A 19,566-nucleotide genomic window follows, 5' to 3' on the forward strand; every position below is an offset into this window, starting at 1 on the left:
ACGGCCCCTCCTCACACAGGGCTCCCAGTGGCCAGGAAAGAGGTGGCACCAACCCTCCTTTTTTTTGTGGGCACTGGAGTCACATATCGGGTGAGGACGATGCTCTGTAAGGTTAGCTCAGTGCTTTGGGTGGCCGCCCACCCCCTGCCCCTGCCACCCTGGCTAACGCTGCCCCAAAGAAAGGAACTGCGGGGCCCTCTGAACCCCTTACGTTTCTCCCTCACATAAAGGGGCACCAGCATCATCGAGAAGACGTCCATTCTTTCAATTTTGCTTCAAAATGGACAGATTTGTACGAAGTGCGATCTGGCCGTGACACCTGTAGACGTGGTGCTTACGAAAACTAAACAAGGATCCGAGGCGCCCCCCTGCCCCCAATATTGATCCAACTCCCCCCATAACTTGTAAAAACACAGATCACCCCATCTCAGCGCCCTAAGGGGGAAACCAAGGTGTCCGAGGGAGCCTGAGGATTGCAGACTAGAGAATGGTCTCAAACCTCTCCAGCAGCCTCTTTACTTCTCTTTCCCCTTCCCTTCTCTTCCTTCTCTCTCTCTCTCTCTCTCTCTTTTTTTTTTTTCCCCGTTTTCAAAAACTGTATAGGTGGCAGATATCCGCGTGGACCGCCTAGCGGACTTCAGTGCGGAGGCAAATCCTGCCCGCGTGTGAGTGTGTCAATGTGAGTGTGTGACTGTGAGGGGCGTGTGTGCGCGTATGAATGACCGCGTGTACCTGGGAAGTGTGCGTGCACGTGTGCGTGTGTGCGCGCGTGAAGGAGCGTATGAGACTGCGTGTGAGGAGTATGTGCCTCTGTGTGCGCGAGGCTGTTTCTGTAGGAGTGCATGCGTGAGTGTGCACGCATGTGTTCGGGTCCCCGCTCCTCTCGGAGCTGCAAAGTGCAGGGGGCGGGCCGGGCGGCAGGGGGCCTGCCCCGCGGGATTCCCGCATGCTAGTTCCGGGGCGGGCGGGTCTAAAGGGCTTTATGCACTGTCTGGAGGGTGGGGACTGGCGCGGGTAGAAAACGGGATGTTTCGGGCGCGGGGCCCGGCTTTCTGCCACTGGGAGCCCGCCGAGGTGCGGGCCTGAAGGAGCGCTCTCCAGCGGAGGCGCTGCAGTGCTGAGTGCGACGCGCGCCCACCTCCCGGGGAAGGAACGGCGAGGCCGGGGACCCGGACCGTCGCGGGAATGGAGCGCACGGCGTCGGCGGCGTGCACGCTGCTGCTGGCTTTCGCCGCCTGCCTGGCGCCGGCCAGGGGCCGAGGTAAGCGCTCACCGGCCGGAGTTCCGCGCGGAGCGCCGGACTTCCCCGCCTGGGGCAGGGTCGGGTCCGCGGACAAGCGGAGGGGACCGCGACCGGCAGAGGCCAGGAGCGGGCGGCGGCGCGGCGGCTCCCCCTGGGGCGCTCAGGTTGCCCAGCGCTGGCAGAGCGGGAGCGCCCCTCTTTCGCCCGCCCGGGAAGTGAGCTGTCGCAAACTTGAGAAAGCAGCCCCTCCGGTTTCGGTGACAGCGCACCCCACGGGGACCCCGCCTTTGTTCCCATCGGGGTTTGTCCCAACCCTTCTGGAAGGCACTTTGCGGTTCTCCCCGCGAGTCCGCAGCCTGCTCCCCTCGCTGGTTTACTCTCTGTGGGGCCGAGCGGTCCTTGGCGCTGCTCGGTGCGCAGTTTTCCACCTGCAGCGCCCGGCCCGCGAATCCCTTCGCGCGCCCAGGCTGCGGGCTCGAGCACCCCGCCTCTCTTCAGCAGCGAAACTTGGTCTCGCCGTGACCCCCAAGAGACCGTATTTCGATAAAGATCATTTACGAGCCAAGATAAGGCCGGGAGGTGGGATTGGTCGAGAGAGCGGCTGATGTGCTGCAGCGTTTTCTTGAAGGGTTTCCCTTTCCACCCGGGGGGGGGGGGCTTTTGTGTTGATGAATGGGCCCGTCTGCGCGGCCAGAGTTTTGAGGGCTCGAATGGAGAAAGTTTCTGCTATGAAGAGCTGTAAACTTCTCTCAAGCCGTCGGGGAGTTTTCGGTTTTTTACAGAAACAGGCGAGGGAAAGAGGAGGAGCGAGTAGTGGAGAGAATAAAAATAGTAAGGTGAAAAGGAGAGAAGACAAGCAAGTAGAGAGTAAAAGGGAGAGAAGGAGGGGAAAGAGAGAGCGGGGAGAGAGAGGGAGAGGGAGAGAGAGAGGGAGAGAGGGAGAGAGAGAGGAAGCTAGGGATGAATGGGAAGGGCGAGGAGGCAGGGGAAGCAGCGAGCTCTCTCCCTGGCTTTGCGTTGCTAGGTAGCAGCCAAGAGCTGCGTGTGACCGACCGCCAGACAGACAGAGCGAACTCTGCTGCCTCCACGGGGACTAATCTGTCTGTGGGGATGGGAGACACCACCCCCCCCTTCCCCTCCTGCTCGGACAACTTAATTGCCCTACAATGAAAATGAAACCCCTATTGTTGTAGGATTAGCCAAAGCAATAAATTGATTTCCCTGGATCACATATTGGGGTTGACGGGTGGGGACTGCAGAAGCCCCCATTGATGACGGAGAGAGGGGAGGGCTTGTGGATGGGCCGTGGCATGTATTCAAATGGTTAATCTGCTTTCTTTCCTCAATTCTTAGCGTAAGCTCCTTAGAAGGAATCAACTAAGTAATTATACAGCAACTCCTAGCAGTACCCATTGCAGACTTCCTGGGAAGAAGTTTGGAAACGCCAACAAACCCCACTGGTTGTGTAAAAATCTTTGGAAGAGGAGGGGAGGCAGGGGGAGAACGTCAATAATTCTAACTTTGAACACCTTTTCTCAGTGTTGGTAACACAGAAAGAGGACTTATTATTATTGTGGAGGGTTTACTGCAGGGCTTAGCGTTATATATATCTCGTGTCCTAAATATAGCCATAGGATTTACTGTATGTTCCTGTCAGTGCCTGGCAAAAGGAAATGTCCGGATTCAACTGGGATACATCTGGGTTGTCCGCATACAGCCAAAACAGATGTTCTCTTCCCTGGCTTGATGGTTTAGTCACCAAGTAACCTGTACTTACTCTTCTTGGTAGTTTAGACCCATCCATCTTTCATTCTATAATAATAATAACGTAATAATAATATGTATAGTAATAGTAACATATCATATACTTATATATGTGTCAGGCCCTGTTCCAAGTATTTTACACTTCTTGACATTTAATCTTTACCACACGCCTTTGAAGTAAGTACTCTTACTACTTCAGTTTTACAGATGGGAAATGGAGGCATAGAGCAAGTAACTTGCCCAAGGTCATGCTGCTAGGACATCACAGAGCTGTGAGGCAAATCCTAGAGATTCTGACTCCAGAGGCTATAATTTAACTCCTACTGTATGTGGCTCTCTATCTCTTTTGTACCAAAAATGTCATGCCCCCTAAGTTACTGTCCCCTAAGTTACTGTCCCCGTGTGAAGTTACTAAGGAAGCTGAGGGGCATTTTGCAAGTTTTTGCCACATAATGTAAAATCTGCTTACTGCTCATAACTAGATATTTTCAGAAACTCTTTTCAGGTTTCTATCACCTGAATCCTACTATCCTCACTCCCAGTCCTCCTTGATCATTTTTACGTACGTGTCCTCTGAATGTCCTCAACCTGGGTGTTTAAGAAGATTTCTAGATTCCTGTTGTATTGATTTTTGATTTAGATGAAGTAAAGTATGACGACAGTGTAAATGCCCTTATTTTAGCATAAAATATTTCAGGTAAGATCTTACTGCAAACTTTGTATCATTAGAAGTTGGAAAGAGTGTCATAGTTAGTCTTTTAAAAAATATCACATGTCTGCAGCTAAAAATTATTTGCATTGTCCTCTACTTTGTATAAAGCTGTTTAAGAAAACAAAAATGTGGGAGGGCCTGAACTCCATCAATGGCTTCACCACTTCCTAGCTGTGTGACCTTGGGCAAGTCATTTAACTTTGCATGGCTCAGATTGCTTATCTGTGAAATTGGTATGCTAATGAGGGAACCTACTCCATGACATTTTATGAACACAAAGAGATAAATGTGCTTAGTGTGGTGTAAGGCATGGTAGACAATGTTCATAAGCTAGCAGCTCTTTTTATTATATTGATCAACAGTAAATGTTACTTTTTTTTTTGCTTACTACTCATATTTCTAATTTCCAAATGCACATAGGAAAGTCTTTAAGCATTTTCCGTTTAACATTTCTTTGAGGAATTCCCAGATTCCAGAATGTGATTTGAAGTTTTTTGAGAAAATGGTATTGATTCTCAGGACAATGATATTCTTTCATCCAACAGAAGTTTGGTTGTGCCCTTAATAGTATCAGCTTTTCTGACAATTACATCTTTGGGGGCAGTTTATATGGTTAAAAGGATTGTGTGGCCAATAACAAACAGGCAACATTTTGGTTCCATCACATCTCTGATACCTGCTTCTGCTTTTATTTCACAGCAGTTGGCTTCTCTTTCTCTTACTGAAGTTCTTCCTTGCCAGTCTTTGGGGCTTCTGCTTAAACTCCCTTCAACAGTGTGCTTGTCCTGTTTTAATAGAAACTTTAATAACCTTAGATATCAACTGGTCTTCTTGCATTATTTTATAGATAAGTAACTAAACCCTGGAGGGAGACTGAAAGGGAGTGAGAGGGTGGGGATTAAGTGCCTTGCCTAAGGGCATAAGGCCTGTGATAGAGCCAGGATCTGAACCTGAGTCTCCTCTCCTCATTCTACAGGACCTTTTTTAGAGACATGTCCTCTAAATGTCCCCAGGTTGAGGAAATTTCTAGATTCCTTTTGTGTTGATCCTGACTTATCAGATGAGGCAAAGTATGATGAAGAGATGATCTTGGCGAATCTTCAATTGGATGGGTCACCTGTCTCAGGCCTAAGCTGAATCTTATGATAACCATGTGTTTTTAGCTTGGTCCAGAACTTATGCCATGTCAGCACCCCAACTCCCAAAGTCTCTGCCTCTGGATCCGTTTTTCAAAACCTTGGGCCATCAGAGCACATTCCTGAAGGTCTCTGGGTTTTGTAGTGAAGGCTGCTACATGACTAGATTTTTAGTGTTATTCAAGGTAATTATTCGGTCATGGTTAATCACTGTCCATGTCCTTTAGTCATGTACTATAAGAACACTGACAGGTTTCAAAAAATGTAAATTAAAAGTTAAAAAAATCATTTTAAAATAATGATCTCAAGAACTTAAATGTATTTCCCATGTGACTGGAAGCACGTTGCAATATTGTCTTTGGGGTTTCTGTTAAGTCCTAGTAGCTAGAACAAGGGATGTAGAAAGTTGAGGTGCTTACAGCAGTTTGTTGAATTGAAAAGAGTTGGTATAACTCACATAGTTATATCATATACTATTAACTTTGTGATCTTGAGGAATTAAAAAAATTGTCACCACTGTGGCATTCCACAAACATTTATTAATAAGTATCCACAGTGTGCTAGTGAGTCAGCAGTATCAACACTACAGAAAGGTTAAGGAGGATGAGAACTGAAAAGAGAAGTCTAGGTTTCACAATTAAAATGGGCTGCAACTTTGCCTTTAAGATTCTGAGATCGTCATTCTCTAGTTCCTAATAACCCTGGCTGTGATCTCACCAATATTAGAAAGATTTGACATGTTCCAGCCTCAGTGTTTTGGGCTGCTTCTTTAGAATGATCAGGTTGGTAGATGTTTTGAAACGTCAAAGACATTTCTTTGATGCTCCCCGTGTTCTATAGGGGTCTGTGCAAATGTTTCCTAATTGATTTCTTGACAGTCTTAGCATTGTGAGACAAAGTAGGAAGAGTGTGAGATTTTGGGGTTAGGGGATCTGGGTTTGAAACTTGCCTCTGCCATTTGCTATCTGGGAAATTCATCACAGTGTACTCAACTGCTCTGGCTTGGTTTTATCTGTAAAACAGGCACATGTCTACCTGATAGGGTGGCTATGCCAATTAACTGAGATGTGTGTGAAGTGTTCTTTAGACTGTGAGGTCTCATATATTCTTCTAGCCATCATTACTGCCTCCTTCAAGAATCTAACTTTTTCCAAACTTGAGGAGAAGATATTGTATCTTGGTATCCTTTTTTTATTTTTATTTTTTTAATACAACTGATCCTTTGAGTGATATTCCTGGGCATGTTTGACATAGTGCTTTAGTGGCTACAGCAACTTTACATAGTAGTCTAAATTCTCATGTTTGTGAATGACAGAAACCTAAGTTAAACTGCTTGAAGCCAAAAGGGAAGTTTATTGAAATACGTAATTGAAAAGATAGAGCCATTAGGTTGAACCATACGGGACTGCTGTTTTTCTAGGTCAGAAATAGTCAAATATGGCAATTTCACTTGGTTCAACCTAGTACAAATGGGGGCTCAGCATATGTCATGCTGATCTGGATTCTCTTTCTGTCTTCTGGCTCTGAGATGACTCTGTTCTCTAGCGTGTTCTTCTCTGGTGTTATAAGATGGCTGTTAATGGCTTCTGGAACCACATCCTTTCATGTCATATCCAATGGGAAAGAGCAAGAGTTTTTGTCTTAACTGTTCTCTGCAAAAGTCTCAGTTGCATTTCAGGGGCTCTGCTTAGGTCATAGCTTATCGGAGAACCAATCACTGTATCTAGGGATGTGAAGTGTGTCTATAGCTTAGACTTTGAGTCACATGCTTCGTCCCTGAAGTCATAGACTAAGGCTAGACCCCAGAGGGAAAATTGGGTAAGGCTCCCAGGAGAATTGTGAACAGATGTAGCGCTGCAGAAACAACAGGTGTCTAGAACACCTTATCAGATAAAACCATTTTTCCACATTATGTATGAAGACAGACTTGAAAAGGCTGTAGAAATTTCTCAAGAGCAGGCAGTCCTGGGGTAACTCAATAATTGAAGGGGGAAAAGTACTGGAAACATTTAAGGCAAAAAACATGGTGCTGTGTTCGTGTGGTCATGTTGCAACTAGAAGATTTGCTTGTAGCCTAAAGGATTCTTATTTGGAGCAGAACTTTGTGATGGACAGGAACGTTCTAGAAAATGAGCTGAGAGATCAAAGTAAGGAGCTCTTGAGTCCATTGTAGGATTTCATTTTTCAGTGAGTCGTAGGCCCTTGCTCCTTTTCCAACTTACTTCATTTGTTTTTATTCCCAAGATGTTGTCCCTTTTCCAGGCACTAGACCCTGGCTGTGAGAAAGAGGTAGAGAGAAAGAAGAGAGAAGAAGTGTTTGGAGACATATTAAGATGCGTCTATGGAGACAAAATGCACCTTGGTGCAAATCTAAGAGTCCTTAGCATACACCCTAGGGTCTTCTTCTATAAATGGTAGAATAGGTGTCTTTCACACTTTACTGGATTAATTCAGAAATGCCAAACATTTGCACTCTATGCCGATGATTATTTTGCTGGTCTTTAAGTCTTATTTCTAATATCATGTACCAAGAAACTGGAAACGTCAGTTTCCTGGAAATGTAAGTCTCACCAAGAAAATGACAGATGAGACAATGTGAAGTTTCATGTTAAAATCTCTATGCTTTTGGTCATTAGCCCTCAGGTCATGCCTAACCCCCAAGGTTATTGGAAACGGTGAGAAATGAATGAAAGCAGGAAATGTAATTACCATTCTGTGCATTGAAAAGTTAAGCCACTGTTACCATGGATACAATGGCTTGTTTATTGTCCAGATCTTGAGATTCCAAGTCTGGAAGCAATACCAGAGGTCTCCTTTAAGTTTATGTACCATCAGCCTCATGCAGATTCTTAGTAACTTTTAAAATAAGCCTTTACTCACTGATTCACATTAAGTAATAGCATACCTACTTTTGAGTGTCCAGCGGGTGTTGAGGAAACCCAATAAAGGGAAAGAAGACCGCAGCTACAATTCTGTTATGCTAGACTTTCTTGGATTCTCATATAAAAACATCCTGTCTTATAGTGTCAGAGGTTTGCTTGTCACCTTGGGTCCAATTCTTTGGTGTTTTTGTTTTTTTTTTTTTGCGGTACGCGCGGGCCTCTCACTGTCGTGGTCTCTCCGGTTGCGGAGCACAGGCTCCGGACGTGCAGGCCCAGCGGCCATGGCTCACGGGCCCAGCCGCTCCGCGGCAGGTGGGATCCTCCCGGACCGGGGCACGAACCAATGTCCCCTGCATCGGCAGGCGGACTCTCAACCACTGCGCCACCAGGGAAGCCCCCAATTCTTTGGTTTTTAATCTCATTAACAAGGAGAAGTTTTTCTCAGTAAAGGCTGAAAAATCAAAACTCATTATTTCAATAGGGAAATCCTCAAATAAAATTGAATTTAAGGATAGAAATCTTTTTTATATGTCAATCTTACCTACCTTTTAATCTCACTAAAGGGGAGGAGAAAATGCTAGTGTGTACTTCCACACAGGTTTGATTTTGATGTGGGAAGGGTGTGGAGGAAACTTTTTGTTGCAAGAAACAGAAAACCCACCTCAAATTGGCTTGAACAATTAAGGGTATTTATTGGCTCATGTAAGTAAAAACTTCTGAGTCATAGCGGGGTTCAGGTGAGGTGCAGTCATGGCTCCAGTTCTCTCTCTTTGTATTTTTCTTGACTCCACTCCCCTCTAGGTTTCAGCTTTGTTTTCAGCCTGGCTTCCCATATTGTTATATTATAGCTGCCAGGACAAATGGGGCTACATGTTTTCTTGATCCTATCTAAGAACAATTCAACTTTGGGAAGATTTCAGCTATGTTCTCAAAAGCATTATTTCATCACGATTTATAGAATGCTATAATCTCTAGGGTCCCTAGATGGGAATCAGCTAGCTTCCTACATTTGGCATATCATCAACATCACATGGGGAGCTTTAAACGGCATGTAGATTCTTAGGCCAAAACCCACACTTACTAAATTAGAAGGATGGAATCTGTTTTGTTAAGTAATTCTGAGAGTCAGACAGTTTGGGAACAACTGATCTGGGTAACCTGTCTGATTTTAGTTTTGTAAACGGAAACTAATTTGCCATGACGAATTCCTTCCAGTAGCAGTGAAGTCTACTCTGTTAAATCTATTCTTTCTTTTGGGTGGGGATGTTACAAGGTAGTTACAGTAACGAGGAAAACTACTCTTTTATATCTGAGGGTGATATGAAGTACTGCCCCCGTTCCTGGCCAACATGACAGTCCCTCCCTGTAGCTACTATTTGTGTCTTAATTAGATTCTTTGTTCTTTCCCTGGACACCCTTGATGCCCTTCCTCCCACTCTAAGAACCTGAGATTCTTTGAGCTACTACTTTCAACTACTGTTGGAGGTCTTCTTGCCCTTTTCCACCCAAGTCAGGGATTCATGTCAAGAGAACCCCTGGCAGAACTCATTGGAATCTAAAGCAGCCGTCTATGTTTGGTATGGGAGTATTGGAAAACCTTGTAGCTCATTCACTTTATATCCTAAGCCCAACTCTTTGTTGATCCTACTGGCACTTATAGTCCATTGCTCCTGCCACCTCTTCACTGCCCTTCAAATCCCTCAGTTATTCACTTCCTCAGCTTATATTCTATGGCCCATCGTTAGCATCACTTCCTTGCCTCCACCCTCAGCAGTCTGGTCCTCTTTTCTCAAACCTCCATCCAACACCACCTGCTCAGACAACGTTGCTTCTTATAAACGTGAAAATAGAAGCAATCAACAGAACTCCACAAACTCCCATAGCCCAACCATCATCACTTGAACTTCAGCCTGTACATTTTGTCTTTCCTCCTGTTACTCTGGATGAACTTTCCATGCTCTGTAACCAGTTCATTCATGTTCTAGATCACATTCTCTCTCACCTCTCACCATTTGTCTTCTCTCGTGAAATCTTCTTTTCCCCACATTCCCTCTTGCTATCACCAATTTTCTCTGTTTCTTGGCAAAAATCCCTTGGCAGATTTGTCTTTTTTGTTTTTTTGGCTGCACCACGCAGCTTGCAAGATCCCAGCTCCCCAACCAGGGACTGAGCCCAGACCCTTGGCAGTGAGAGCACAGAGTCCCAACCACTGGACCACCAGACAGATTTGCCTTTATCCACTGTAGTTTTGTGTCAGTTGTTCTCAAATCCATGCCATTCAAGTTTTTTCCACCCCCCCCCCCCCCCCCCCCCCCCGCCCCTTGACAGGTATTTCTTTGGCCAAGGTCACCGATGACCTCCATGTTGTTAAATCCAAAGATCCATTCTCAGGTCTCATCTTGTTTAGCTGATTAGCAACATTGCATGTAGTGTGTCCTGCCTTCCTCTATGAAACCACATTCTCCTGGTTTCCTTCCTTCCTTGCTGGCCTCTCCTTGGTATCTCATGCTTGTTCTCATCCATCTTCCTGATTACTTTTCATCTCTACATTACTTTGGTTGCCTCATCCTGTCTCTTTAAATACCATCTGTATGCTGACAACTTACAAATTTATGAGTGTAATCCAGACCCTACCCTAAACTCTAGTCCTGTATATCCAACTGCTTATTTGAAATATCCACCTGGTTGTGCAATAGTCATTTCAGACTTATGTCCAAAAACTGAACTCCTGATCTCCACTAATGCCCCAAACCTGCTTTCTCCATAGATTTCCCCATATTAGTAAATGGCTTCTCCATCCTTGTTCAGACTCCACACCTTGGACTCTGCTCTGACTCCTGTTTTTCTTTTATACCTCACATCCAATACATCAGACAATCCCATTGTTTCGATCATCAGAATATATGTAGAATCCAACCACTTGTCGTCTTTACCACTACTGCATTGATCCAAGTCATGGTCACGTCTTACCTGGATTATTGCAGTAGCTTCCCTACTGATCACCTGCTTCCCTTCTGTCCCCTTCTGTCAACTCTCACCCCCCTTTTAGAAACCAGTCAGATCCTGTCACTCCTCTGCTCAAAAGCTCCAATGGCTTTGGTCACACAGGAGTTGGGTTTTCCAGAAACAGACGCTGAGATGGAGTTTGGAGTGCAAGATATTTATTAAGATCAGTGTCCATGAAGGTAAGGGGAGGAAGCAGAAATAGGCAGAGGAAGAAACTGAACTGTGACAAGGCCTTGCTTGACCCAGTGGGGAGTTCTGGAGCTACAGTTGGCAGAGAGAGTGTTCTGTGTGTCAGGCTGAAATGGCCTCCCTCAGTTGCTAGATGTGGCCTGCCCTGGCAAGGTACCTTATTCTACAACTGAGATGGACCTCAGAGGAGCTCAGTGTAGGTAGAAAGTCCTTCCCTGCAGCTGGTCCTTCCTTGAAGGGGAATCTCGGTGGTACATCTCCTCATCTCCCTGTCTATCATTGCTTCCCAGCTCATAAAGAGTCAGTGTCCAAGTACAGACCCTAACCATCTGGCCTGCACATCACCTCCCTGAACTATCTCCTTCTCTCTCCCACTCACATTGCTCTAGGTACAATGATATTCTTGCTTTTTCCCCAACGCAGTGAGCACCTTAAGGCCTTCATACTGGCTTTCTCTCTTCCTGAACATTCTTGCCTCAGACTGTGTATGACTTGTCCCTCACCTTCGATAGGTCACTGCTTATATGTCACTTTCTCAGTGTCACCTTCTCTGATTTTTTCCTCCTACTTTCTTCATTGCACTTAACACCTTCTGACATCATGGACATAGTTATTTGTTTTTTTAATTTATTTACTTTGTTTTCCCTTCCCTAAGATATGAATTCCAAGAGGGCAGGCATTTTTCTGTCTTATGCATTGACTTATCCCTAGTGTCCATAATAGGGCTAACTAAATACATATAAGTTGAATGAATGATGGATAGATGCCACCGTGAGCGCTAAAACCAAGAAGGGCAGCCTAAGCTCATCACCATGTCCTTGGTATTGCCAGCCCTTAATTCTGCCGGGCTCCTGGAGGCCCCATCAAGGTCCTGATGGAGGAAAAAGAAAATTGCCGTCTCTATCAAAACAAGTGGCTTAGCAACGCTGTTTCTCTCCATTTGACTCTCCCCTTCCTCCGCCTCACTGCCCCCCAACTACTGATGAATCCCAATGCATTTGATAGTAGTGGATTCTGCATCAGCCTTTTTAACTTCCACCCCACACACTTGGTTACCCTGTGAGGATCCCCTGTACATACAGAATGGGGCTATTTTAGGGACAGATTTGATACAGTTGCTTTTACAAAAAGATAAGCCAAAGTTTTTAGACTTTATGTTAGCGGACTGTCATTCTGTGTTTAAACAGAACACAAAAGAAATCTGTCTGAGACCATGGCACAGTGAAAACAGCCTTGATCAGACAAAAGGCCCTCTTTGAAGAGGGGAGTGGTTTCTCAACCTGGGGAGGCGGCGTAGACTATGGAGGAAAGAACATCACATGTCAAGTCAGGACATTCATGGGTCTTGTTCCTGATGAATGAACCAAAAATGGGCCCAACCGAAGAGGGCCAGACTGCTGAAAAATGCCTGTGGCTGCTTGTCCCTAGGCACAATTTTTCTCACTTTAGACCCCATTCTTTTTTTTTCTTTTTTTTTTTTTAATTTGGCTGTGTCGGGTCTTAGTTGCGGCATGCGGGATCTTTCGTTGCAGCACACGGGCTCTCTAGTTGTGGTGTGCGGGCTTAGTTGCTCCACGACACGTGGGATCTTAGTTCCCTGACCAGGGATCGAACCCATGTTTCCTACATTGGAAGGTGGATTCTTAACCACTGGACCACCAGGGAAGTCCCTAGACCCCATTCTTTTGATGACTTCATAATAATGCAACTGTGACCAAATAGGTTAGAGGCAGAGGAATGACTCAGTGACATGTATGTATTGGTGAAGAAGTTGGGAGAATGACCTGACATAATGACTGCTAAAAATTTTGAGTGCTTTCTATGTGCCTGATACAGTCCTGTGTTTTACAGGCGTAACTTTACCCACGTCTTTATTAACAGTTTGAACTTTATGGATAAAGAAGCAAGGCAAAGACAGGTGAGGTCATTTGCCCACAGCCATCTAGTTATTAAGTGGTGGAACCAAGGTTTGAACCCAGAGTCCTTAATCTTATGTGTTATCACTGTGGGTAAGTAGGAGCAAGTGCAAGATAGTGCCTCTGTATCAATCACACAAACCCTCATTTAATGGCTCATATTATGATCAGGGGACCTCATTTCAGAAGCTGGTACCTTTGCAACTCAACTCTTGGACATTTTTGTGCTACTTTTGGCAGTCATTCACTCGTTCATTCATTACATGTCGATGGAGACCATATCATGCTTCGGCATGTGTAACCGGGTACAACAGAGGATAGAGAGATTCCTGCCACATGGGCCTACCCCAAACAGCTTACTCTTGAAGAGTACATTTCCATTTTAACCTAGTTTTCCCTCTTTACTCTTTTGGTACTGGCTGATTCCTGCTTGCTGACTTTCTCCTATACTACCATTCCTTTATCTAGGAACGTCCTCTTCTCTATAATTACACATCTTTTAATTCAGAAGACCCTTCCCCAATCAGAGAGTTCTATTTTAACTTCCTCTTAGGGATGGCAGTGATGTACAGATTTTTAAAGTCTGCCGTTGCTTAATACTGATAGAAAAATTCCTACCAAGTTCTCTTACTCAAAGTCCTAGAAGAAAGTAATGAACAACCAAGTGAGAACTGAGACTCTTTACAGCTGAGAAGTTTAATCGTGTAGAGATGGGGAAGGCGTTTGCCTGTGGGCTGGAAGGTGCGGGAAGGGCTAGAAGTGCTGGAACATCTCTTGGCTCCAAAGCATCTCTCACCCTGGCCAAAGATGTCTGCTCCGTCACCATTAGAGCCAGTTCTTTAGCGTAAGACACTCTTCCCCCCGAAACTCTGGTTAAAGTGAGATATGTTTACCCCTGTCTGGTAAAGTAGTTCGTTGAGATAATAACACACAGTAAACATTTGTCAGCGTGAGGTTCAGAAAGAACGAGACGCAAAGCTGATGATTTGATGCGGTGGTGGCGCGAAAGAAGGGAAGAAGGCACCAGAAGGCGAGTCTTGAAAGGGAGCCAACCTCATCTCCTAATTATTTTGCCTAAATCAGCTTTTCTGGGGAAGAAAGATATTATTGCTTGTGCTTTTTCCTTAGGATAACATTATGGGGAGTTTCTGCTGTGAATCTGTCAAAAGGATGTCAAAGATAGCACTTCTTACTTTCTAGTAAGGCTCTCCTTCCTCTAATTAGCTTAGCTGAAATACGATTGTTAGAACAAAAGGAAAGGTTGATCCTAAAAGCAACAAAGTTGCAGCACTCCATCAATGATTCCTTCGGGATTCATCGGCATCAGGTAAGGTTGAGAGGAAGCTTTTGGATTTAGTGTAAATGGAAGTTATAATTTTTCTAGACCATAATGATGACTACTGATAGGAAATCCAGTGTTCTTCCTTAGTTAGTATGCAATAAAAAAAACAGTTTGCAAATGAATAAGGTGAAATCCACACATTCCCCAAATCCATTGCTAAATGGTTAATTTTTATGTACCACCACTCTGAATTATTTTTCCAGTTCACTTCTGGCATAAAAATTTACTTCTTCCCTAATATTTGGTGCAGCGAGGTGTTGAAAGAATTTGCTAAGTAATCACTGGAAGCTAAGATTCTAGTGAAAAACAAAATGCACGGTTTAAAAATTGAATGTACTAACTCGGAGACAGCAAAAATTAGATGCTTCTTGCTGTAAATAATTAAACCCAGCAGGGCAGACAGGAGAGAACATGGGACTTGAGCTAAGAAGGATGCATAGTGTAACTGAACACTTTCACTTCCCTGTAAGGGAAATCAAAGAGGTCTTTAATAGTTGTTGCTGATTGTGAATATGTGCAACAAAATCCCACTGTAATCCAGATTTATTTTTCAAGCATTTTGCTTTGATTGAAGGAATGAGAAAGTGAAGGGAAGAGGAATGGTATTTGATTGAGGCCCTTTAGCCCTCTTTTTCTCTAGGAGGTCCAAGCGTGGTTTGTCACTGTGACCTGGGGCTTTGGTTCCCTTCAGGGCCTTCTTGCACTGGGGTTGCATTGGTAGATCAAAGACAACTGGTTCTATTTTCTTGCCAAGAAGCAGTGGATCTATTAATTGAGAACTGGGCTGACACGAGACACATAGGATGGATTCTGTCTGATTTTCTCTAACAGGGTTGGTTTCCTTAGTCTCCCCACTTCCTCCACTTTTTTCGAGGTGGGGGGCAAGTAATTGGCCTTAATTTTTCTATCTGTATAAAAGGGAATAAGATTTTACCATTTTCATACGGGTGGGCTTGAATATTAGCCTTAATGAAGTGCTTTATTTTATTATTTAAAAAATTAACGTAGACTAAAATGGTGTGTGTATAGTTCTATAAATTTTCATACATGTATATATTCGTGTAACCAGCACCGCAATTGGGATTAAAACAGTTCAATAACCCCCCGCTCCCTCGATTCCCTTATGCTATTCCTTTGTAGTCACACCCTCCAAATAAAGTTTCTAAGTTCTTTTTCTGAAAACTCACTTTCCCACATGAAAGCCTCGATTTCTGCCTTTCATTTGTTCGTTTTAATTCAGGAAGTGTTTCTAGCTCATTTCTGAAGTAATTCAAAATGACATGGGTGAATGGTAAGTTTGCAAGGCTGGTTTCCCCTTATTGTATGGAGGAAAAAACTGGAAAGATGGAAGCTCTTTCAGTATAGCCATACAGGAAAAAAATTGCCTAAACTTGGCTTGTTGCTAGATTGGAATCTGCAAAGAAAACACACTCAAGGAATCTCCCTTGAAGAGGAGGACAGAGGTTTATTTTTTATTTAACGATTTACCCCTTGACACCTGGGAAATGATTAGTTGATGTTTTCAAAGAAGATTAAGTCAGTGTGGTTAATTAACTGTGGTAATCAGGTGACTTAAATTAATTAACTCCTTGTTAACAATTTCCATCAATTTTGTAAATAAATGCCTAAATCAGTAAATTATATTCTTAAGATTAAAGGCTTTATTTCCTGATTTATTTTATTGATGACAAATTAGAGATTTTTCTCCCTATTTCATTCCCTTCCTGCCAACCTGACAAATGAGAACTAGCTGGTTATAGTTCGAGAGGAACACACCAGAGTACCTTTTAATATGTGGTTTTAAGGGAAAGTCAGGCTAAAGGACACTTTTGCTCCTTCATCTCAGCACATTTTAAAAGATTTAGGGGAATGAAACTTAAGAAGTATGTACATAGCAACATTAAGGGAGAATGGAGGTAGCAAGTAATGATGAAACTCACTCTAGGATAAGCTTTTTACTATGAAGTTTTTAATGTTTTCTTTTCTTTCTTTTTTCTAAGTGAAAAGTGAATGAGGGATGTTATAACATGAAACAGAATTTGGCTTTGAGCTAGAAATAAATTTTAATGGATAATTAGGTGTTCTATTTAGAAGGAATTTATCAAAATGTTGGGATATAGTGATTGCATTAGTCAGTAAAGCTTGATTGCAGGTTTAAAATGCCATGCAAATATACAACTAGAATGTTCTTACTTTTTAGAATCTTTATAATTGAAAATTCTCTTCCCTGCTTACATGATTATGTCTTGGTCTCCAATGAAACATGTGAGCTGGAACATTACCAACCTGTCCCCCATGCCCTCAAATATGCCGTTGCATTTTCTGAAAGACATTGAACACTCAGGGCATTTGCATTGTGAGACAGATGATATAGGGTTATTTAGGATTCCTTCTAGAAGGAATATTTGGCATCTTGAATAACTTTTGAGGAGTTAGAATATATTTACGTATTTGCAAGAATTCAATGCTAAGATCACTCACATTTTATAAAGAGAAAATTCCTACAGTTTCCTTGAAGGTATAGAAGGCAGCCTCAGTTGTGGGAATGAGCTGACGTCAGTGACGTAAATTTACATCTCTGACTGCTAAGCAAAGTTTTGGGCTCTCTGGCCACAACCCCTGCCCCCTTCTCCACCTACCCAAGGGTCCTCAATCTCAAGGGTCTTCCCTGGATGTAGTTCACCTGTGGCCAAACCTTTCTGGTGCTGGGGCGCTGCCTGGTGTTGGAGTTTGGAGATTTAGCTCTGTCACGTTCCAGATGTGCCCCTCTGGGCTATTTGACCTCTCTGGGCTTCAGTCTCCTGGACTACTTAGTAATTTCTACTCCACAGGTTCCTGGGAATATTTAAAGGACCTTGTGAGCATGCAAGGTCCTGGCACTTGGTGAGCATTCAGTAAACATTTAACCCCACAGGGAACCTGGTGCTAAATCATTCATAGTTGACCAGCTCTTGGTTAGGTCAATGCAGCAGAGCAGCCACCATGCTGTGTCTTTTGAAATAAAGGAACCACTTGTCACATTCTCTATCCATAGAAATTGTTGAGGAAAAAATACAGTGTTTTTTTTTTTAGGAGGGGGAACTGTCAAACAAGGAAGCATTAGAAGACAGGCATTGTATCTTGCCTTTCTACCCCCAAGAACATTTATTTGGACTTTCACCTTTAGGGCTTGAAAGCACAGACCCAAAATGTCATGTTACGTAGTATTTCAAACTTCTCAGTGGACTCAGTGTTTCCATTTCATGTGTCCTGTACCTACTTCCTGTAAACCTGGTCCTCTGCAGAGTTTACTGGTGATGTCTCTGTAACTCTGAGAACAAGAATGATAGAAGGATGGGTCTAAGTAGAGCTCAGGTGTGCCCTCTGGTCAAGGAGAAAGCTTTCCAGAGGGAAGAGTACATTAAAAGATGAACACTTGGCTTTGTGAGAAGTTTTAATCAGACCACGTAAAAATCATAATTAATGTTATAACAGTTCCTTATTATTCCGTAAAAACAGACAAGGGTCAGTGAGAAGTTTAAGAGGTGAAAAGCTATCAGTCAATCCAGATTTGGTTCATAATTACAGTGAATACATTGACGTATTTATTCCACATTTACTGAGAGCCTACTGGGTCCAGAACTGAAGACACAAAGATGAATAAGACATGTACACAAACAGTTGTGCTACAAGGTGAGAGGTGTGGTCATAGAGGTTTGGGAGCACAGGAAAGGGAGTGAAGTCAAGTGGACCTGAGGGGGCCAAGAGCCAAGGAAGACTGCCCTGATTTACTACTTGAACAGATTCTTTTCTGTTTTTTTAAAATTCTAATCAGAAGAGCAGCCATCCTAATTGAAGAAATATTTTTGTTCCCCAGTGTGGATTTAGATGTAGTTCAGAAATTGACTCCCTATATCAAATGTATATGTATGTTAAGCTAACCAGTCCACTACTTTATTTTTTTATTTTTTACATTTTATTTTATTTATTGAACAGAGTCTTGAGGAGGGTGTGTTGGCAGGAGATGGAGCTGGGAGAGTCGACTCTGGTGAGACTAGAGGACTTTGTGTGTCAAGCTAAGCAGTTTGGTGCCTTTGAAAAAAATGTAAGCTGGGAAGCACAATGATTAGACTTAGATTTTATAAAGATAATGCTTTCGCCATGAGGAAAAGCAGATCAACCAGTTAAATTAGAGAATTACTGTAATTATCTGAGAGACAGATGATAAGGGTCGAACTAAACTTGTGGACCTCAAGGGGACCAGGAGGAGAAAGAGTCATCGTGGAATACAGAAAAAGCTTTTTATTTGTTGCTGTTTTTGATAATTACCATTATTTGTTTTATAAGTTCATATGTGTTATTTATGGGAATATTAGACATGTCTTTTCAATGTACATTCATAAATACTTGATGGTATTATCTTGAATCCCCTTATCTGAAAAAGTTCTAGCATATTGGGTATGGCAAGTGATGTTTTCCTTGGTTTTGTTCATTGATTCCTAGTTGGTACAGCTTCCTTGCAGAGTATCTGGAAATGTGTAGGGGCATTTTTGGGGTTGTCACAGTCCCTGGTTGTCACTGCTAGCATTTAGAGGGCAGACAAGGATGTTAAACCAGCTGCAACACATAGGACTACACTACAAGGAATCGTCCAGTCCCAAATGCCAATATTTCTTCTGTCAACCAAGGGCCCATATTGGTTGATAGGGAGTGGACAAAGAGGCAGGAAGGAATAATACTGGTAATAAGGGCTGACATTTGTTGAAACTTATTATGTGTCTGGGATATAGTCACCAGAATTATAGCATTTAGTCCCCATTTTACAAATGTGCAAACTGAGCCAGAGTGGAGAACTATCTCTGAATCTTGCATATTTAACTTTAATGTGCAAGTATAAGCGGAAAAGGAGAAAAACATTTTCTTTGTGCACTTGTAGTTTATCAAATCTCAGGATCCACCTCCAGGAAACATTTCTTCCAGTTCCAGAGAATATTGGCAAAGCATCACCTTCCAGTATTTTTTAAAATATGGAAAATATTTGATGACATTTAAAAAAAATTAGGGTGGCTTTATGGATTGGGAGAAACTCTCATTTGACAGCAAAACAGTTGGTGCTCCATAAATGCCTGGTGAATTGAACTGACTCCATGGAGTCACTCCGTGGCTTTAGAGGGTGCCAGGATCTTACAAATTTATTTTTTACTTCACATAAAAGGAAACCTGCTTCAAGCACAGTCTTGGTAATTTGAAGGCATGTGTCCGTGACAAAGGATGAAGAATGTGGCTCTTTCTTGGTCATGCCCTACACTTTCCTGCCAGTTCCAGTTTGTTCCTTCTGCCAGGCACACCCTCCTCTCAGGCCCCCATATCATAGCTTAAAAGCACCTTCCTCCACAG

At 43.3% G+C, this 19,566-nt stretch overlaps 1 protein-coding gene across 1 annotated transcript in view; it reads left to right on the forward strand.

Annotated features, from left to right (window-relative positions):
• Nucleotides 1-1,185: 1,185 nt before the first annotated feature.
• The window catches only part of LRP2 (LDL receptor related protein 2), a gene marked incomplete at its 5' end in the record, with an annotated part of 197,706 nt that continues 179,325 nt past the window's right edge, over nucleotides 1,186-19,566 (forward strand). The window contains one exon of the mRNA XM_081243139.1: nucleotides 1,186-1,261. Within this exon, the coding sequence (XP_081099265.1) occupies nucleotides 1,186-1,261 (76 nt within the window). The remainder of the gene's footprint in view (nucleotides 1,262-19,566) is intronic.

This window comes from Mesoplodon bidens (genome assembly GCF_964165515.1).
Source record: "Mesoplodon bidens genome assembly, chromosome: 8".
In the NCBI taxonomy this organism is placed as follows: domain Eukaryota; kingdom Metazoa; phylum Chordata; class Mammalia; order Artiodactyla; family Ziphiidae; genus Mesoplodon; species Mesoplodon bidens.